Here is a 17,346-nt window from a genome sequence, read left to right as displayed (position 1 = left end):
GAATTTTGCCAAAGAAATGTAGATGAGTGTCGTAAAATAACTGCAAATAAAACACTGCAAAATGGTGTGTGGCTCCAAAACACTATTCACCATTTAGCTCAACTAAACTATTGCCATATTTTAACACTGTGGATTCTTCCTTGGCTTCTGTTTTCTATCCACAAAATACCTTAGTGATGTTAGTGAATGAATAATTTTACTGCTGCTGTGATTTCTGAAGCATCTGCTGCAACCACTGAAGGAAGATCTGCGTATCGAAGCATAAAATAGTTAAGAAAGAAATGTATCAATATGGTGGTATCCATATCTTGTTTTACCAAAAATTAGATGCTACATTATGTGGTTAGGTAGCCTTGCAATGACTGCATAACACCAACAATTGGATATTTATAAAATAGTGTAGTAAAAGAGCTTTTGGAAGTTACAACTAAACTACCTGTAAAACTAAATATGTAATCCTGTTATTGACGTGAAAACTTAATTTATGTGTCAACTCTCAACAGATATCTAAAAATTCCTTTCACGAATACGTTTAAAATCCGTTTCTTCGTCAATGTTGAGTATGATGAAATTCGATGTGGGGGCAACATTGCTAACATATCATAGCAACGAAAAAAAGACGCCTTTATAAAATAAACGTCAATTAAATTGTGACAGTTTTCAAATTGTTGTCAAAATGAGTTTTACCGCAGATAAACATTGTAATATGTACTCGTACTTAGCTCTTCGTGTTGTAGAAAATAATGCTGCATTTAGCTGCACAGACATACACCATGCGTTTTCCTAACGGAAGGCATCCCAATGTGAATGTTATTTATTAGGCGTTTTAACCAACGACTGAGAAAAAAAAAATTAACCATGACAACTACATACGGTAGTTTTTAATTACCTATTACGTTGCTGCCATTTTCATTTTCACTTTTTTTGGTACAAAATCGGGGTCTATGTTATGCTATATTATGGTACTAAAACCCCTGTCCGTCCTTGTTGACACACCCGATATAGTATTATTTAACAAAACATTCTCTATCAATTATCTTGTTTATTTCTCTTATTTTTTTTTCGCATTTTATACAGTAATATTACTGTACTCAAAATCGTACGATAATAATAGGTCACTTTACAGCGTCGTAGCAACGAACCATTTTGTGTTTTTCGTATCTTGCCTTGGATTTTACAGGGAGCAGACTTGACGAAGCTTCTCGGGCAGAATTTAAAATATTGTTTGATTTATTTTCTGTACTATTTTCGTCTTTCACATCCATCATTTTGAAATTCATTTTCAAAAAATGATGTTATGTACAATTTCTTTCTGGTTGCTATGTTAATGAAAATCTACCTACTATTATATTATATTATATTTTAATATTCATGAAATGTGAAAAAATCAGAAAAGTGATTTTACTGGACTCGTATGGGATTTAAACTTGCCATACTCGTAAAGTAAACTTCCACTTTTCTGAACTCGTAACGTAATTTACTTTACCGCATGCCGTCTGGTAAAATAAGTCATTACTGGTCTGAAATGTTTGAAAATGTGGAATGTATCACATGCTCTTAGATAAAAAAAAATTGCTTTAGAAATTCTCTCATTTTTGGAGACTGACCAGAGTCAATGGATTATTAGCTGAAACCAGCGATACAGGGCGATATTGCCCAAGGTTAGACGAAAAGAAGACTATTCATTCAGCTAACACGAGAAGAATGTTTTTTATATTTTGTATCCTACAGATCTAGACTGCAGGAAGTGTTTCACTGAATTAATATAAAAAGATGGCAAATTATTTATCATAGCATCACATAGCTTGTGCTTCAATAGCCGTTCCATTTTTTTTAAATTTTTACACATTAGTAGGTACACTTCTGTACACTGAAAAAACGTACAGGTATATTTTGCTTGTGTAAATCAGGTTAACGAGCACCTGATGTAAGTGTCATTGTCAGTGGTAGATAATTGAAATAATTCGGTTGCAGCCGAAGTAAAAGTGTAGGTAATTAATGCCCCCTCAGTTAAGTATTATTCTTTATTTTCAAGGTTTATTGTGGGTTCATTTATATGGGTAAACATGGAAACAAATATCAAGTAAATTTACACAGCCAAAAAATTGCAAAAATCTCTATCAAGACTTGTATGCTTTTTCCGTAAACAGAAGTGTACCGATCGCTCATTATCTACAACAGGCACAAAATTGAGGTGACGAATTACAGGTATGACGAATTATCGAGTTTCTATTGTAATTATTGTTACACTTGATCTCTAGTTATTTTTTACAAATTTACAATTCGAGCATCGTTTATCATTTATTCTTCCTGAAACTTGTTCTGAAATATGTATATCATTAAGTTAAAATTAAAATCCATCAGAAAATATTTTTAATTTTTATACTATGTTAACTTCTTTGTGTAGACAAATCATAATGATTTTTGTTAAAAGTGTTCGTTAAAAAGTCAAGTCTATTCAATGATTTTTTCTATTTTGCACCTATAACACAGTCAGTGTCACTCAAACGGGTATCGAAAAGGAGGTCTTTTCGATACGCGTTTCAGAAACATTTACTTAAATTTTTAATTTAATGTTGGCAGTGACTCATAGTGAGTAGTTGCTACGTGATCACTGCACTTCACGACACTTGAAATTCAAAACTTACAATTGTTCGTCTGTTTACCAGCGATACCAACCCTTATATTTGCCAAATATAATTTTCCTAGCATTAGGTTTTGAACTTTTTTTAAATTTAAGGGGTAAAATAAATAGAATAATCCCTTCAATACTGTAGCCTTAGAAAATTTGTTGTCAATAATACAACGTAGAATAGAAAATAGTTTCCATTTTTTCCTTTGGTTAACTTTTATATCTAAAGGGTTAATGATTTAAAACAGGGTGTCCAAATTTTTCTATTACACATTTTATTCACTACATGACAAGCACATTTTGTAATTGTCTTATCTCTGACAAGACAAATATTTGTTTTTATCACAGCTAACAAGTCAAGGCTCAAGTTGTTAGGTTCAACAGCTGTCACATATTAAATACATATTTTTAAATCTCACTGCTTCGACTTTACGTAAAATTCAATAATTCTTTTGGCTTCTCTGTGTCCTGACTCGATAGCACCTTGTACACTAGCGTATAAAGTAGAATGCGTCGCCTCTCCTGCAAAGAGCAACCTGGCTTTTCCTGCTGCGTTCGTTACAGGTTCTGCTAATTTATCCTGAATAGATTCGTCGGATTTATATGCTCCTGTTTTCACGTAAGAAGTCCCGCCAAGAAAGTTCTCATCAATGGTCCACGTAGACTTCAAAATTTTGGTTACGTCTGTGACGTTACGGGTCTCCCCCAGAAACTTTTTCACAGCGTAGTTAACTCCATTTTTTAAAGTTTCATCTGGCAAATTCTCAATTTCTGACAGCTTATGGCCACTTATCCACACTGACCATACATTGGGATTGTGGTGTACTTTTATCAACTCTCTAATTTGCGTAATCCAAGACATCTTTTTTTTAGTTAGACCTTCTCCAAAGTTGACGAGATTCGTGTCTTCGCCCGTCCAGAAAAACGAAAATAATTTGTCGTCGTCCTTCCACCATTTAGTAGAATAGGTGACGAATAATTTCGTAATTGAACCGTACCCAGTGTTTTCAATGGCGTTTTTCTTTTCTGATGGTAATTTTGGTTCGAACAATGTGTCTTGGTGTTTTTTCAAAACTCCAGCAGATGGAGTAAAGATGACGTAATCTGCAGTATAAGTGGTGTTGTCTGCGGTCAAAACGCTAACGCTTTGGTTTTGGTCCCAAGAGATTTTTTGGACTTTTTTCTTCAAATGAATTTTATCATCTATATCTAATTTGTTTTTTGAATCCGGATAACTTTTCATCAAAATGTTGATAATTGTTTTGAAACCCACACCTTTCCAAACAAATGCGTCATTGTTTGTAATAATATCAGTTTTTGCTGAAACATCAGACCAAGAAGAAGCTCCATTGAATAAGGAAATCTGTCCGTCAGAAAACTTCAGAGCTTCCTTTAGAATTTGCACATTTTTTTTATCTCCTTCATATTTTGGTAATATAGAGGAATTGAATCTAAAAATTACAATTAAATAAAGTGACACATTTTCAAATCATTACCTTTCTTTAAACACATCTCCTGTAGATTTGCTTGTCTCATTACCTTCATATTTCTTCTCAAAAAGTTCAAAAATAATCTTGTTTAAATCTTGACTAATTGACGAGTTTAATTTGCTGCCATCTGAACAGTAGATATTATTTTCAAAAGAGAAATCAAATTCTTCAAGAACATCGTAATCCTTTGCAAGCTCGTAAACTGCGTTTTCTTTCCTTCCATAACAATGTTCGGCGCCTAGATCTACTAAGCCCTCAGCAAATTTAACACTGTGGATTCTTCCTCCGATTCTGTCTTCTGCTTCCAGGATTGTGATATTGGTGAATGAATTCTCGAGTAGTTTTGTCGCTGCAGCAATTCCTGATGCACCGGCACCTACTATAATGACCGAAGGATGTTTTTCCTCTCCAACCACACAGTAATGCAGAAGGAAGAGTGTAAAATATGATGGAAACCACATCTCGTAGCGGTGAGACAAGTGTTACTAAAGGCCGGGGTCTACGCGGGTCGGTTTATCTCTTTTTTGTTGGTCATAATGTACAATTAATTAAAAATATTTGATAAGAAGAATAACATTAACCTTGAGTTTACATACTTATTAAATATACTAAATCAGCGCATATTGATTTTGCATAACGTGAAAATTATTTTTCCTACGACACTATAAGAAAGATGCCAATGCTATTTATCAAGTATGTTGCAATTTTGTTTATCTGAAACGAGCGCTCAGAAGCAAGAGAAACGTCAAACATTTTCGGGCAAATTATGCGTTACAAACGGTTATCGGCTTTGTAGAAACCGATGGAATAATGGATATAGACAGCGATTCGTCTGTAGATATGGAATGTACACCACCAGAAGTACTTGAAGCCGCAAAAAATAATTCTCTCAACCTATTACCAGCTAAATCCAGGGACAGGTACGAGGTTTCCTACAAACAATTTATGGATTGTTGAAACAAAAAAGGAATAAAATCGTCTTTTTCTGAAAATGTACTGATAGCTTATATTGGAGAGTTTTCTGAAAAACTCAAACCCAGTTCTCTGTGGACTCAGTATTCTATGTTTCGAAGTACCCTTTGCGTTCATCATAATGAAATATTTGAAATTAAGAGCACTGTTAAAACATAAATCAAACGGCTACAAACAGAAAAAGTCAAAAACTTTAACATCAAAGGAAATCAGTTATTTATCCACGAAGCTCCAGACGCAAGTTACCTTTTTACCAAAGTAGCATTGAGATGGGATAGATGGGACTACCGGCGGTAGTGGAAACCTGTCTACTAGGGCCTGATTTCAAGTTGACTTGCGACGGTCGCACTTGTTGTTGTCATGGTAACGTCGCAAGAGAGAAAGATGACGCATATTGGTAATTAATGTGTAGGACAAAGCTACACATTTGCGCTGCACCACCTATTTGCGACCATGACTTGAAATCGGGCCCCTAGTTTCTCTAACGTTGCGAGACTGCGGCACATCCAAAATTTGTGTGGGTTTTCAACGCTAACCACGATGGGACAGTCATTTATAATGAATGACCCTGTACTGTATCTTTTCACATCCATCAAAAAAGTGCAAGATTTTTCATTCATTTGCGTTCATAAAATATGTGATTTTTGAATCGGTCCAGAAACGTTAAAAAAAGTGCCATAGCGATTCATTTTTTCACGTATTTCGTTAAAAAAATTGCCGTAGCGTGTCATTTTTTAACGCAGTTATAAAATTTTTCATTCATAACACTATACGATTCAACGAGTTCGTGCGTAAATTGGGCTCTTTATGGCATGAGTGGGTCAGTTTAAAATGCGAGCGTTTTAAAGGTCCACGAGTGCACACAGGAGAAAATTCTCAAATTCTGACAGTGTCGAACAAAAATTAGTTATTCAAACTTACGGGCGCCAAAAAATTTTTGTAAGCAACTCGTTAGCAAAGTATTTTTTTTACTCGGCGGATTTTCGCACTCGCCTCGCTCGTGCGGCAAATTTTCCTTTTCGTAAAAGTAAGTATTACTTTACTCATTTGTTACATTAATACCTATTAGGTGGTTGTTTTCTATTACTTGAAAGAAAGTTTACTTTATTTGTATTCCCGAAATATTTTATTTTTCGCTTGAATATTGAATTTTGGTTTTATTTTTTTAAGCTACTACATAGAATGTGTGAATGTAAAATGAATTTTAGTAGAATTTGCTAAATAGTTATTTTTGTATTAAGTGCGCGAAGAGAGTGTTTTTTGTGCATGAAAAGGTCTTTTACGCCGAGACGAAGGTCGAGGCAGTATAAGCCTTTGAATGCACAAAAACATCTTCGTGCACGAAATATAAACAATATTTTTTCTATAATTGATTCAAAAAATTGAAATTAAAAATTCAAATTTTTGAAGGAACTCTGAAGTTTCAATGCAGTGACCATGTTGCTAGGTAACTAATAAAAAACAGTGCGTGAAATGAAAAACAGAAATAGTCGTATGCCTGAAATTGCATTTCACACACTGTTTTGTATGGTTTCTATGGTTTCGATCTTACTAACAATGCAAAAAAAATACACGTCAGAAAATGACCCACTTCAGGCACAGATAACTATGCGTGAATTTCAATTTTTTGAATCAATTATAGGAAAAAGCCCTTATACAATACAAACTACGAAATATTGGGTATCTAAATATATAGGTTATTCCAGAACTGCCTCCCCAGAGAAAAAAAGGGAAAATTTGGGTAAATGTGATAATCTGAATTTAAAAGAAAAAAGTCCTATCTTAAGCGATAATCGAGAAAAGATATTCCAAACTTAAGCACTATCAAGGCTGATCGCAATTTTGCGTTGATCAATAATTATTTTTGCTGTCTAGCAACCTGTCCGATTTTTTTACATTACCTGAGGACGAGCTTCTGGGATTGCTGAAATTGAAAACTTTATGTGAGCTACAGGAAAATTTATTTTAATCATCTTGGAGTCTCTTTTGCTGTCGGCACAAGCTTGTTTTCTATGGGGAGGCAGTTTTGGAACAAGCTGTATATCTGGTCAAGAGCATTTACATTTAATTTGTGCATTTAACTAAGTGACAATCCATTGTAATGATCGCTCATGGTTGATCTTGTGTCTGTTGAGGAAACAGTTTCTGTCATAAATTATTTTGTGTACACAAAATGAATAAAAAAGACATTTTATCACAAACTGGAAGTTAAACTTGGTTTTCATAAGCTAAATTACAAGCGAAATAAATAGAATTTGTGACTTTTGGCCAAATATTTATTTAAACACTGATAAGAGCAAAATTGGTCATATTGTCAAAACAGCTTATCCGGGTGCTGCATTGCAACCAGCGCTTTTTTGCAGAAGTTATCCTGAAAAAGAAAGTTTAAAACTTGAGTATACTCGTACATACTTATTTCCAAAACCACTGATCGAAGCTGCGCTTCGTGGACGAACACGCAATTCGCGTCAACGAAGAAAGCTTTGTCTTCCTCTCTCGTACTGTAAAGTTGCTCCTTGAAAAATCTGGTGTTTTCGAGGCCCCTCTGTCCCCTAGCTATTTCCAGCAAAAAATAAGTATTGCTATTCAAAGAGGAAATGCTGCCAGTGTTTTGGGAATTGTGACCAAAAGCTCAGGACTTGAAGGTGAATTTGTTGTTACCTAAGCAACCCTTAAAGCTTTAGTGTTTTAAAGGCCCTTTGCGCACGCATTTTAGTGTCAAAATAGTAGTTTATTTGACGAATTCTTGTGTAAATTGGGGTTTTTTGGCACGAGTGGGCCAGTTTAAAACGCAGAAAAAGTCAAAAACTTTAACATCAAAGGAAATCAGTTATTTATCCACGAAGCTCCAGACGCAAGTTACCTTTTTACCAAAGTAGCATTGATTGTTGGTATAACTGGCCCACGAGTGCCAAAAAAGCCCAATTGACACATGAACGAGTTGAATACAAGGTTTTTTTGTTCTATGAGCCCCTTAAAGGCCCCAAATCCCTTAAAATCTTTAAAATTAGCTTGACGTTTCGTTTTGACAAGTGGTGACATTTATCAAAATCCGTTCACATAGGAGAAAATTCCCAAATTCTGACAGTGTCGAACAAAAAACAGGGATTATGATTCAGGTATAATATATTAAAATACCATAATTATTATATTTAGACATTATGATTACGAGGAATAAAAAACAGAACTGGTAATAGAAGTAACAGTTTCATATGTTACATTTTAAAATTTAAACATTTTAGTTTTAAGGTCATACAATATTTTCAGTGTTAAATTAATACGTGATATCCTTTTAACCCTAATATTTATTAATTATTGTTAGTTACTCAAAATGTATGCACATGCATTGATACGAAATTAATAAACAAACAAGAATGGAAAAAATTAAAGGTCAATGATGACCTCTTTATCTAAAATGATTGTCAAATCATATAAACAAGATTTTAACACCCAACGGTTAGAAACATCTTTTCGCCGTCCCATAATGTGGAAGTTTTCATATCTAATAGTCTTCTTAAACTCTCTTGTGGTCGGACATGCTGAACGTCCTTCTGTAATTATAATAGGTGCTGGTGCTTCAGGAATCGCCGCTGCAACTAAACTGCTCGAAAATTCGTTCAATAATATCACAATCTTGGAAGCAGAAGATAGAATCGGAGGAAGAATAAACACTGTTAAATTTGGACAAAACGTAGTAGATTTAGGCGCCGAATATTGTACCGGAACCAAGGGAAATATCGCTTATGATCTCGTAAAGGATTACGATGTTTTGGAACCAGCTGGTCTTACTCTTGAAGATAATATTTACTATTCAGATGGCACCAAATTGGACCTCTCACTTAGTCATGATTTAAATGACCTCATTTTTGAAATTTATCAGAAAAAATATAAAGGAAATGTGACAGAAGGAAAGTCAACAGGAGATGCCTTTAGAGAAAGGTAATATTCAAAAAAGCTTTAGTTGTATTTTGATTTGTGATTTGTAGATATAATTCGGTCATATTACCAAAGTATCAGAACGACAAAAAGAAAACGATAATTTTAGAAGAGGGATTGAGATTTTCGGAAGGTTTTGTTTCGTTACTTGACGCTACGCCTTCTTGGTCTGAAGCTTCAGCAAACAGTGATTTTGAAACGCAAAATGAAGATCTAGTTTGGAAAGGTGTCGGTTACAAAACGATTATCGACATTTTGATGAAAAGTTATCCGGATCCGAAAAAGAAGCTAGACATAGATGATAAAATTCACTTAAATAAAAAAGTTCAAAGAATCATTTGGGACACAGACGAAACAGTTACAGTTGTAACTGCAGACAACAGTACTTACACAGCAGATTATGTCATTTTTACCCCATCTGCTGGAGTTTTGAAAAAAGACAAAGACACTCTATTTGATCCAAAATTACCCTCTCTGAAAGAAGACGCTATTATCAACATTGGGTACGGTTCAGTCATCAAATTTGTTATCAACTTTTCTACAAAATGGTGGCACGACGATGATAAATTGTTTGCGTTTTTCTGGAGCCACGACGACTTGAACTCCATCAACTTTTCGGATGGACCAAGTAAAGATGGAGTGTCTTGGGTTGCTCAAATTCTAGAACTGATCACAGTTCCGCACAATTCTAATGCGTGGTCAGGGTGGATTAGTGGTGATCTGTTACAAGAAATTGAAAAGTTGTCAGATGAAACAATGAAAATGGGAATTAAATATGTTGTGAACAAGTTCTTGGGAAAGACTTACAACGTTACCGAAATTACCGAAATTGTAAAATCTACGTGGACCATCAATGAAAATTTCCTTGGAGCAATTTCTTACGTAAAAAGAGGAACATACAAACGTGGTGAATCTATCCAGGGGAAATTAGCAGAACCTGTAACAAACGCAGCAGGAAAACCTAAGTTATTATTTGCAGGAGAAGCGACACATTCCACTCATTACGGTTTAGTACATGGAGCCGTTGAAACAGGACACAGAGAAGCCCAGAGAATTATCGAACTTTATAGTAAAGCAGAACAATAAAATTTATATACAAAAATGTAATCAACTCTTTATCACCATTAAATAAGGCTCCTGAAACTTACTGGTCCTAATATCTGTTATGGAAAGATAATAATTAAATCATGTACATATCAACTAACCTTGACCTTACTGAGTCAAACAAAACACACCACTGTTCTTAGTTATGTACCTAAAGTGTGGTCGCTGAACAGATGGAGTAATAAAAAAAAGGGATGTGGCGTTAGTTGCGCAGAACGATATACGCCGAAGCCTGTTTCAAAATGAGGCAGGTTCTTTGTCATTTATCATTCTCATAAGAATGTGATATACTTGATAGACTGAGAAAAATGTTGTATTCATTGACGTGCACATCTTCTCCAAACATGAACACGTAGTCAAGCTGCCGAAGCGAGGTTAAAAATTGCTGAGATGCCGACAAGTAATTTTCGTGAATGTACGGTCGGTGGACAAATAAAACTGGGACACTTAAAATTTAATCTATTGGGTACGAAAATTTATGTGGCAACTGTGTGAATGGGGTAGAGTTAATATTTGTATGACATTTCATAAGCGTGCATTTGAACTTTGAAAATTGCACGCCTATGAACTGTCAAAGAAATCTCAACTCTACCCTACCCACACAGTTGCCACATAAATTTTCGTACATAGTTGCCATACTTGGCCACAATCATTTTGAATCACCCAATATGTAAATCAGACCATTGAATTGTCAATATATTTGTCAGTGTCTACAGTGTGGAAACTACTTATAGAACAATTTTAACTGACATTCATATTAAGCATAACAGACCAGAAATTATAATTTTAAATAAACAACAAAAGCAAGCATATCTTTTAGATATAGCTGTTCCAAATTCACATAATATAACACAGACATATAACACAAAAATTAATAAATATTTAGAGCTGTCCGTTGCTATGAGAAATCTTTGGTGTTTAGAAAAAATTTCGATTTTACCACTTGTAATTTCAGCAACGGGAATAGTACCGCAATCTCTTTTTAAAAATTTAAAAATTCTGGATTTAGATAACACATTGGTAGTTGAAATTCAAAAAGGTATATTATTATACTCATGTCACATCGTGAGGAAGTTCCTTAACATTGACACAGAACATAATACACAACAAAGTCAAAATGCGGAGGTGAGACGCCGGTAATTATGTTGATAAGCACTGCACTATTACTTGATAGTAATATCCTTAATAGTTTATGTACTCCGGCAAAATTGTCGTGCCGCCGGGTGGAGGTGGGATAGTGGAATAAATTCAGTAATTTCAAAACTAATGACAATTGTCGAAATCACTGAAACAGGTCAATTTTTATTTCTCATAATGCTTATTTTAGTTACTTCACTTGTTCATGACATCATCCATTTGAGTTATGACGTCATCACCAATTTTTTTAAATGACAACCCTCACTTTTTTCTTCTGATTCTGATAGACCTTCCTATTACCTAACCGATTGAATGAAAAACATTGGTACCTTACATAACAATTTTTTTCAGAAAATGACAAATTTTACTTAAAAAATTTAATTTAATTGTTAATGTAAAAATTTTAATTGACCTTAAAAAAAGCAAAACAAAGATCTAAGGTTAACAATAAAATGTAACGCAAATGTTGAAATTGTCCCTGTCAACTATTTGGCACTCACCCACACTTTGTACACTGCGCTCAACAATGTCAGGGCTGATTTGTTCCATTTCAGCGCAAATTCTCTGGCGTAAATCTTTTAAATTGTTTGCTATATTAAAATAAATCTTCTATTTTAAATAATACCCATACAAAATAATTTTTACGTTAAAAATTAAATTGAATTTTTTAAAGTAAAATTTGTCATTTTCTCAAAAAAATTGTTATGTAAAGTACCAATTTTTTTCATTCATCGTTTAGCTAGTATAAAGGTCTATCAGAAAGAGAAGAAAAAAGTGGCAGTTGTCATTTAAAAAAAATGAGCGACGTCATATCTCAAAAATGGATGACGTCATGAACAAGTAAAGCTACTTAAAATAAGCATTATCATAAATAAAAATTGACCTGTTTCAGCGTTTTCGACAATTGTCATTAGTTTTGAAATTACTGAATTTATTCCATAAGTCACACTGTATATAATATGTCCACGGCCTCCTAGATTCATAAGACTCGTCTCTTATCCGGCCTGTCGCATTCGTAGTTCTAAGCATTATTTTTGTTTTATAGGGTGCGCCACAATACGAGGCTTATGTGTTGTACTGGTTGCCTGCCTTGCAGGAAATTATTGTTTTATAGACGAATAGACGTGTTTTTAACACAGTTTTAACGCACACATACATCTAACACTTTTTCAAAGTCTCAAATGAAAAATATTTTTTTTCTACTAGAGTTTGGAAAACTTCAACATTGTAATACTAATTTGAGTTAGGAAAATTGAAAAATTTCCTACTAAGGGCGGAAATAATATTTCAACACTAAAAAATTCAATTTTGGTCGTTTCCTGTGATACGTAACGTAAAAACTGGTATTTAATTGAGACAAAAGCTTAAACGCCTTCACAATTTTTCATTAATAAATTGTTTCTCTATGGTAACGACAGCAGAACAAATTTGATTTCGCTTTTTAATTTAGAAATAATTAATAGAATAGAGTGCCGTGACAACTGTCTAAATGTCAATAAATTCCCTCTCTAATAAAAACGCGCCAAATGTTGTTGCAAGTGCTTCACTGCAATCCAATGGTGCTACAGAAGTTAGAAAACGCAAAAAATGGACTATGGAAATGAATATTTTCATTTTTCTGTTGAACCGCAAAGTTTACAAAGTTTATCTAATCATAATGACTCTTTCTGTCCAATTATCGATTCACCAAACACCATACAAACAGACATAATTTAGACTTGAGTTATAATGATATACATGTTATTAATAAAAATTTTTACTACCATCAAAATTTTAAAGAACAAATTGAAGATGAATTTAATAGAACTCTGAACGAATTTGAACATATAGAACCATTTAATAGACCACTATTACCTAAACAACAAAGCTCCAAAAAATTCTTTGCAATGATTGAAATTTTAAATCAATTCATTTTACCTAAATTTGTAAATAACACCACAAGTTTTAAAAAATTACACAGTATTATATATAGTGGAGCTTTAACAATTATCAGATTAAATGGATCAAAAGAAATTGGCCAGACAAATAATATAAAAACGAAAGAATTACCAAAATGGGAACAAAGACTAAATAAACGTATTAATAATATCAGACGAGATTTAGGTAGAATAACTCAATATTTAAAGGGTATAAATTCTAATCATCTAAATAATTGTATTCAATCCATTTTAAATAACAACCGAATACATTGTTTAAAATATAATGAATATAATAAAACATTAATAGAAATCAAAGACACTTTATTACAAAAGTTACATATTTATTCTAAACGACTCAAAAGATATAAAAATAATAAACAACGGAAATTTGAAAACAAACTATTTAGAAATAATGAGAAGTTGTTATACAAAAATTTAACAGATAATAAAACTCAAACTAATAATGGTACACCAAATATAAACGAAATTAAAGAATTCTGGTCAAACATATGGTCAAATGAAGTTCAATTTAATAATCAGGCAGAATGGATTCCTCATTTAGAAAATGATATACCAGATAGTAATAATCGACATCATATTCAAATTAGCCTTGAAATTTTAGTTAAAAATATTAATAGTTCACATAATTGGAAATCCCCTGGAGGTGACCAAATTCATAACTTTTGGTTAAAAAAATTTACTTGTATTCATAAATGCTTACTTGATCATTTTAACGGATTTATTAGGGAACGTAACACATTTCCAGAGTTTTTGGCCCATGGTATAACATATCTGAAACCAAAAGATTCCGATACTAAAAATCCATCAAAATATAGGCCAATCACATGTCTGCCTACAATTTATAAAATTATGACATCTTGCATTAAAGTAATAATTTACGACCATTGTGAAAAATTAAATATACTTAATGAAGAACAAAAAGGTTGTGTTAAAGAGTGTTTTGGTTGTAAAGAACAACTCATAATAGATACGGTAATAATGGAACAAGCTAGAAAAAATAATAGAAATATTTATACCGCATTCATAGACTACAAAAAAGCCTATGATTCAGTACCACATTCATGGTTAATTAAAATTCTTAAAATTTATAAAATTAATTTGGATTTGATTAACTTTTTATCTCATGTTATGACATTTTGGAGAACTACTTTAAATTTATCAATAAACAATACTAAATTAAAATCCGAGCCTATTCAAATTAAACGGGGGATTTATCAAGGAGATTCTTTAAGTCCTTTATGGTTTTGTCTAGCCATTAATCCTTTGACAAATCTATTAAATAGCACTGGATATGGTTTCAATATTAGACTTAATAATACCACACTATCCAAATTAAATCACCTTCTCTATATGGATGACATAAAACTTTATGCATCAAAAAAGAATCACATTTTATCTTTACTAACAATAACTGAAAATTTCTCAAATGATATTGGGATGAGTTTTGGTATTGATAAGTGTAAAATGCAATCAATATGTCGCGGTCATTACGAACATTTAGAATATATAACTCAAGAAGGAGAAATCATTAAAAATTTAAATAAAGGAGAATTTTATAAATATTTAGGTATTAATCAATCAAATCATATTCAACACTCAATTATAAAAGAAAATTTAGAAAAGCAATTTTATTTAAGAATTAAATCTATTTTAAAATCAAAATTAAACGGTAATAATTTAATTAAAGCAGTTAATACATATGCTGTTCCATTACTGACCTATTCTTTCGGTGTTATAAAATGGTCCAAAACTAATTTACAGAACATAAACATTAAAACTAGAGTTCTTTTTACAAAATTTAGTAAACACCATCCTAAATCTGCTATTGAAAGATTTAATTTACCACGCGAAAACGGTGGTAGGGGTTTTTCAAATCTAGAAATACTGCTAAAAAATCAAATTGCTTCACTAAAAAATTATTTCCTCAATAGAGCTCGTGATAACACCTTTTTCAATGCTTTGGTTTCAGCCGATAAAGGCTACACACCTTTAAATTTAAGTGATAATATAATTTCAGACATTGTTAAGCCAAATATACCTGACACAATAGCAAATATAAAACAGAAGTCTTTACATGGGAGATACTTTAAAGAACTGGAACAACTAGAAATTAATATTCAGGCATCTCATGCATGGCTTAAGAAATCAAATATTCACCCTGAGACGGAGGGTTTTATATTTGCAATACAAGATCGTGTTATAAATACAAGAAATTATAAAAAACACATATGCGGTTTACAATCGATAATTGATAAATGTAGGATTTGCGGAACTGAAGGGGAAACAATTGAACACATTATTTCTTCTTGCACCGTTTTGGCTCAGAGCGAATATAAAAAACGACACGATATATTCGCTAAAATTATACACATGAATTTAGCTGTTAAATTCAATTTATTAAAGAATACACAACCACATTATAGTTATACACCAGAAAGTTGTTTGGAAAATGACAGTTACAAGTTATATTTTGATAGAACAATTTTAACTGACATTCATATTAAGCATAACAGACCAGACATTATAATTTTAAATAAACAACAAAAGCAAGCATATCTTTTAGATATAGCTGTTCCAAATTCACATAATACAACACAGACATATAACACAAAAATTAATAAATATTTAGAGCTGTCCGTTGCTATGAGAAATCTTTGGTGTTTAGAAAAAATTTCGATTTTACCACTTGTAATTTCAGCAACGGGAATAGTACCGCAATCTCTTTTTAAAAATTTAAAAATTCTGGATTTAGATAACACATTGGTAGTTGAAATTCAAAAAGGTATATTATTATACTCATGTCACATCGTGAGGAAGTTCCTTAACATTGACACAGAACATAATACACAACAAAGTCAAAATGCGGAGGTGAGACGCCGGTAATTATGTTGATAAGCACTGCACTATTACTTGATAGTAATATCCGTAATAGTGTATGTACTCCGGCAAAATTGCCGTGCCGCCGGGTGGAGGTGGGATAGTTTATAGTATATTAAAAATATTCAAATTTTATGTATTTTCCAAATTCCAGTAGAAAAAATCATGTGTGCAATTCGTAGGAAAAGTGTTTTTTCCGTACTCGACGCGTTTTTAATCTCGACTTCGTCTCGATTCAAAATTCCGCATCTCGTACGGAAAAAAATCACTTTTCCTAACTTATTGCACAAATAGCTATTATGAAGGGTAAATTTAAAAATTTATTTAAAATTTTGAATACAAGTTACAGACTTTACATTTTCTAAGGAGGTACCTATTGAACAAAACCCAATACAGCTCTCGAGAGTAAAGCCGGTTTCTATCACTTGAATTACACGCAATTCGCGTGAACGAAAGCTTTGCCTTCCTCTCTCGTATTGTAAATAACTATTTCTTCAGTTTTGAGCATAGGACAATCAGCGCTTGGGCGTCTCCGAACACGTGCATCTAACATTTTCAATAGGGTTGAAGTCAGAACTTATGCACTTCCAGAAGATCCATGGTGATACCACAGACCCACAGAGAGAAAGTAACATTTACATGGACTCCTGTGAACATATGGTCGATTCACAAATTGACTGATGGTTTTTGACAATTTACAAAATGCCGCTTATTTCAGAGAATCTGAAAATTGACAGAACTCTTTAACTAGTACTGATTAGTTAGATGGTTACACGTTGTGTAATTTTCCCTCAGTTTAAAAAGTAAAGTGATCAAAAAAAATTAAAATTGCGTTTCCCTTTATTCTCAAAACAGAGCTGAAGTGATGCCACATTATATGCAGACTATCCCAGGAAGGGTGGGCAATCTCTCGGATTTGTGTAGATCTAGTGAAAATAACGTCACAAATTCCTACAAAAATTTCCTCCAAGGTATAATATAACTACTCTAATCTTAAAACTGTTGAAAATCGATTTTTACAATACATTTTTTATTGTTTAGTAAATTTTGATCATTTTTGAGTCATATCGTTGGAAGTTATTTAGGAAAATGTATTTTTCTTCGTGGATAGACTGATTTCACGTGTTACCAGTATATACAATGTGATCAAAAAGAAAACAAATCAGAGCAGGCGTTGCAAATTATCGATTATGTCGTAGAGCAATTTTGTGCAAATAAGTGTTCAATGCATGGGTGTAGATAGTTTGTTTCAAACGTT

General features: G+C 32.8%; 2 protein-coding genes across 2 annotated transcripts; one reads left to right on the top strand and one right to left on the bottom strand.

Annotated features, from left to right (window-relative positions):
- Positions 1-2,890: 2,890 nt before the first annotated feature.
- LOC138122657 (spermine oxidase-like) lies at positions 2,891-4,634 on the bottom strand. Its single transcript, XM_069036913.1, has 2 exons — positions 4,129-4,634; positions 2,891-4,083 (listed from the first exon to the last, which is right to left on the bottom strand). The coding sequence occupies exons 1-2, from the start codon at positions 4,581-4,583 to the stop codon at positions 3,048-3,050; spliced, it is 1,491 nt and encodes a 496-aa protein (XP_068893014.1). The 5' UTR covers positions 4,584-4,634; the 3' UTR covers positions 2,891-3,047.
- Positions 4,635-8,530: 3,896 nt separating this feature from the next.
- Positions 8,531-10,137, top strand: LOC138122655 (spermine oxidase-like). The gene is made up of 2 exons (XM_069036911.1): positions 8,531-9,033; positions 9,081-10,137. Exons 1-2 carry the CDS (start codon positions 8,579-8,581, stop codon positions 10,114-10,116), a joined length of 1,491 nt encoding a protein of 496 aa, XP_068893012.1. The 5' UTR covers positions 8,531-8,578; the 3' UTR covers positions 10,117-10,137.
- Positions 10,138-17,346: the final 7,209 nt, after the last annotated feature.

Source organism: Tenebrio molitor, chromosome 2, assembly GCF_963966145.1.
Source record: "Tenebrio molitor chromosome 2, icTenMoli1.1, whole genome shotgun sequence".
Taxonomy (NCBI): domain Eukaryota; kingdom Metazoa; phylum Arthropoda; class Insecta; order Coleoptera; family Tenebrionidae; genus Tenebrio; species Tenebrio molitor.
The sequence above is the reverse complement of the archived record's forward strand: the minus strand, read 5'-3'. Positions and strand labels throughout refer to the sequence as shown.

Bases quoted from the DNA above. Each gene is read 5' to 3' on its own strand.
- LOC138122655 (XM_069036911.1), top strand. From the start codon at position 8,579: ATGTGGAAGTTTTCATATCTAATAGTCTTCTTAAACTCTCTTGTGGTC. The intron at 9,034-9,080 runs GTAATATTCAAA...TGTGATTTGTAG, and splicing joins GGAGATGCCTTTAGAGAAAG to ATATAATTCGGTCATATTAC.
- LOC138122657 (XM_069036913.1), bottom strand. From the start codon at position 4,583: ATGTGGTTTCCATCATATTTTACACTCTTCCTTCTGCATTACTGTGTG. The intron at 4,084-4,128 runs GTAATGATTTGA...TGTAATTTTTAG, and splicing joins GGAGATGTGTTTAAAGAAAG to ATTCAATTCCTCTATATTAC.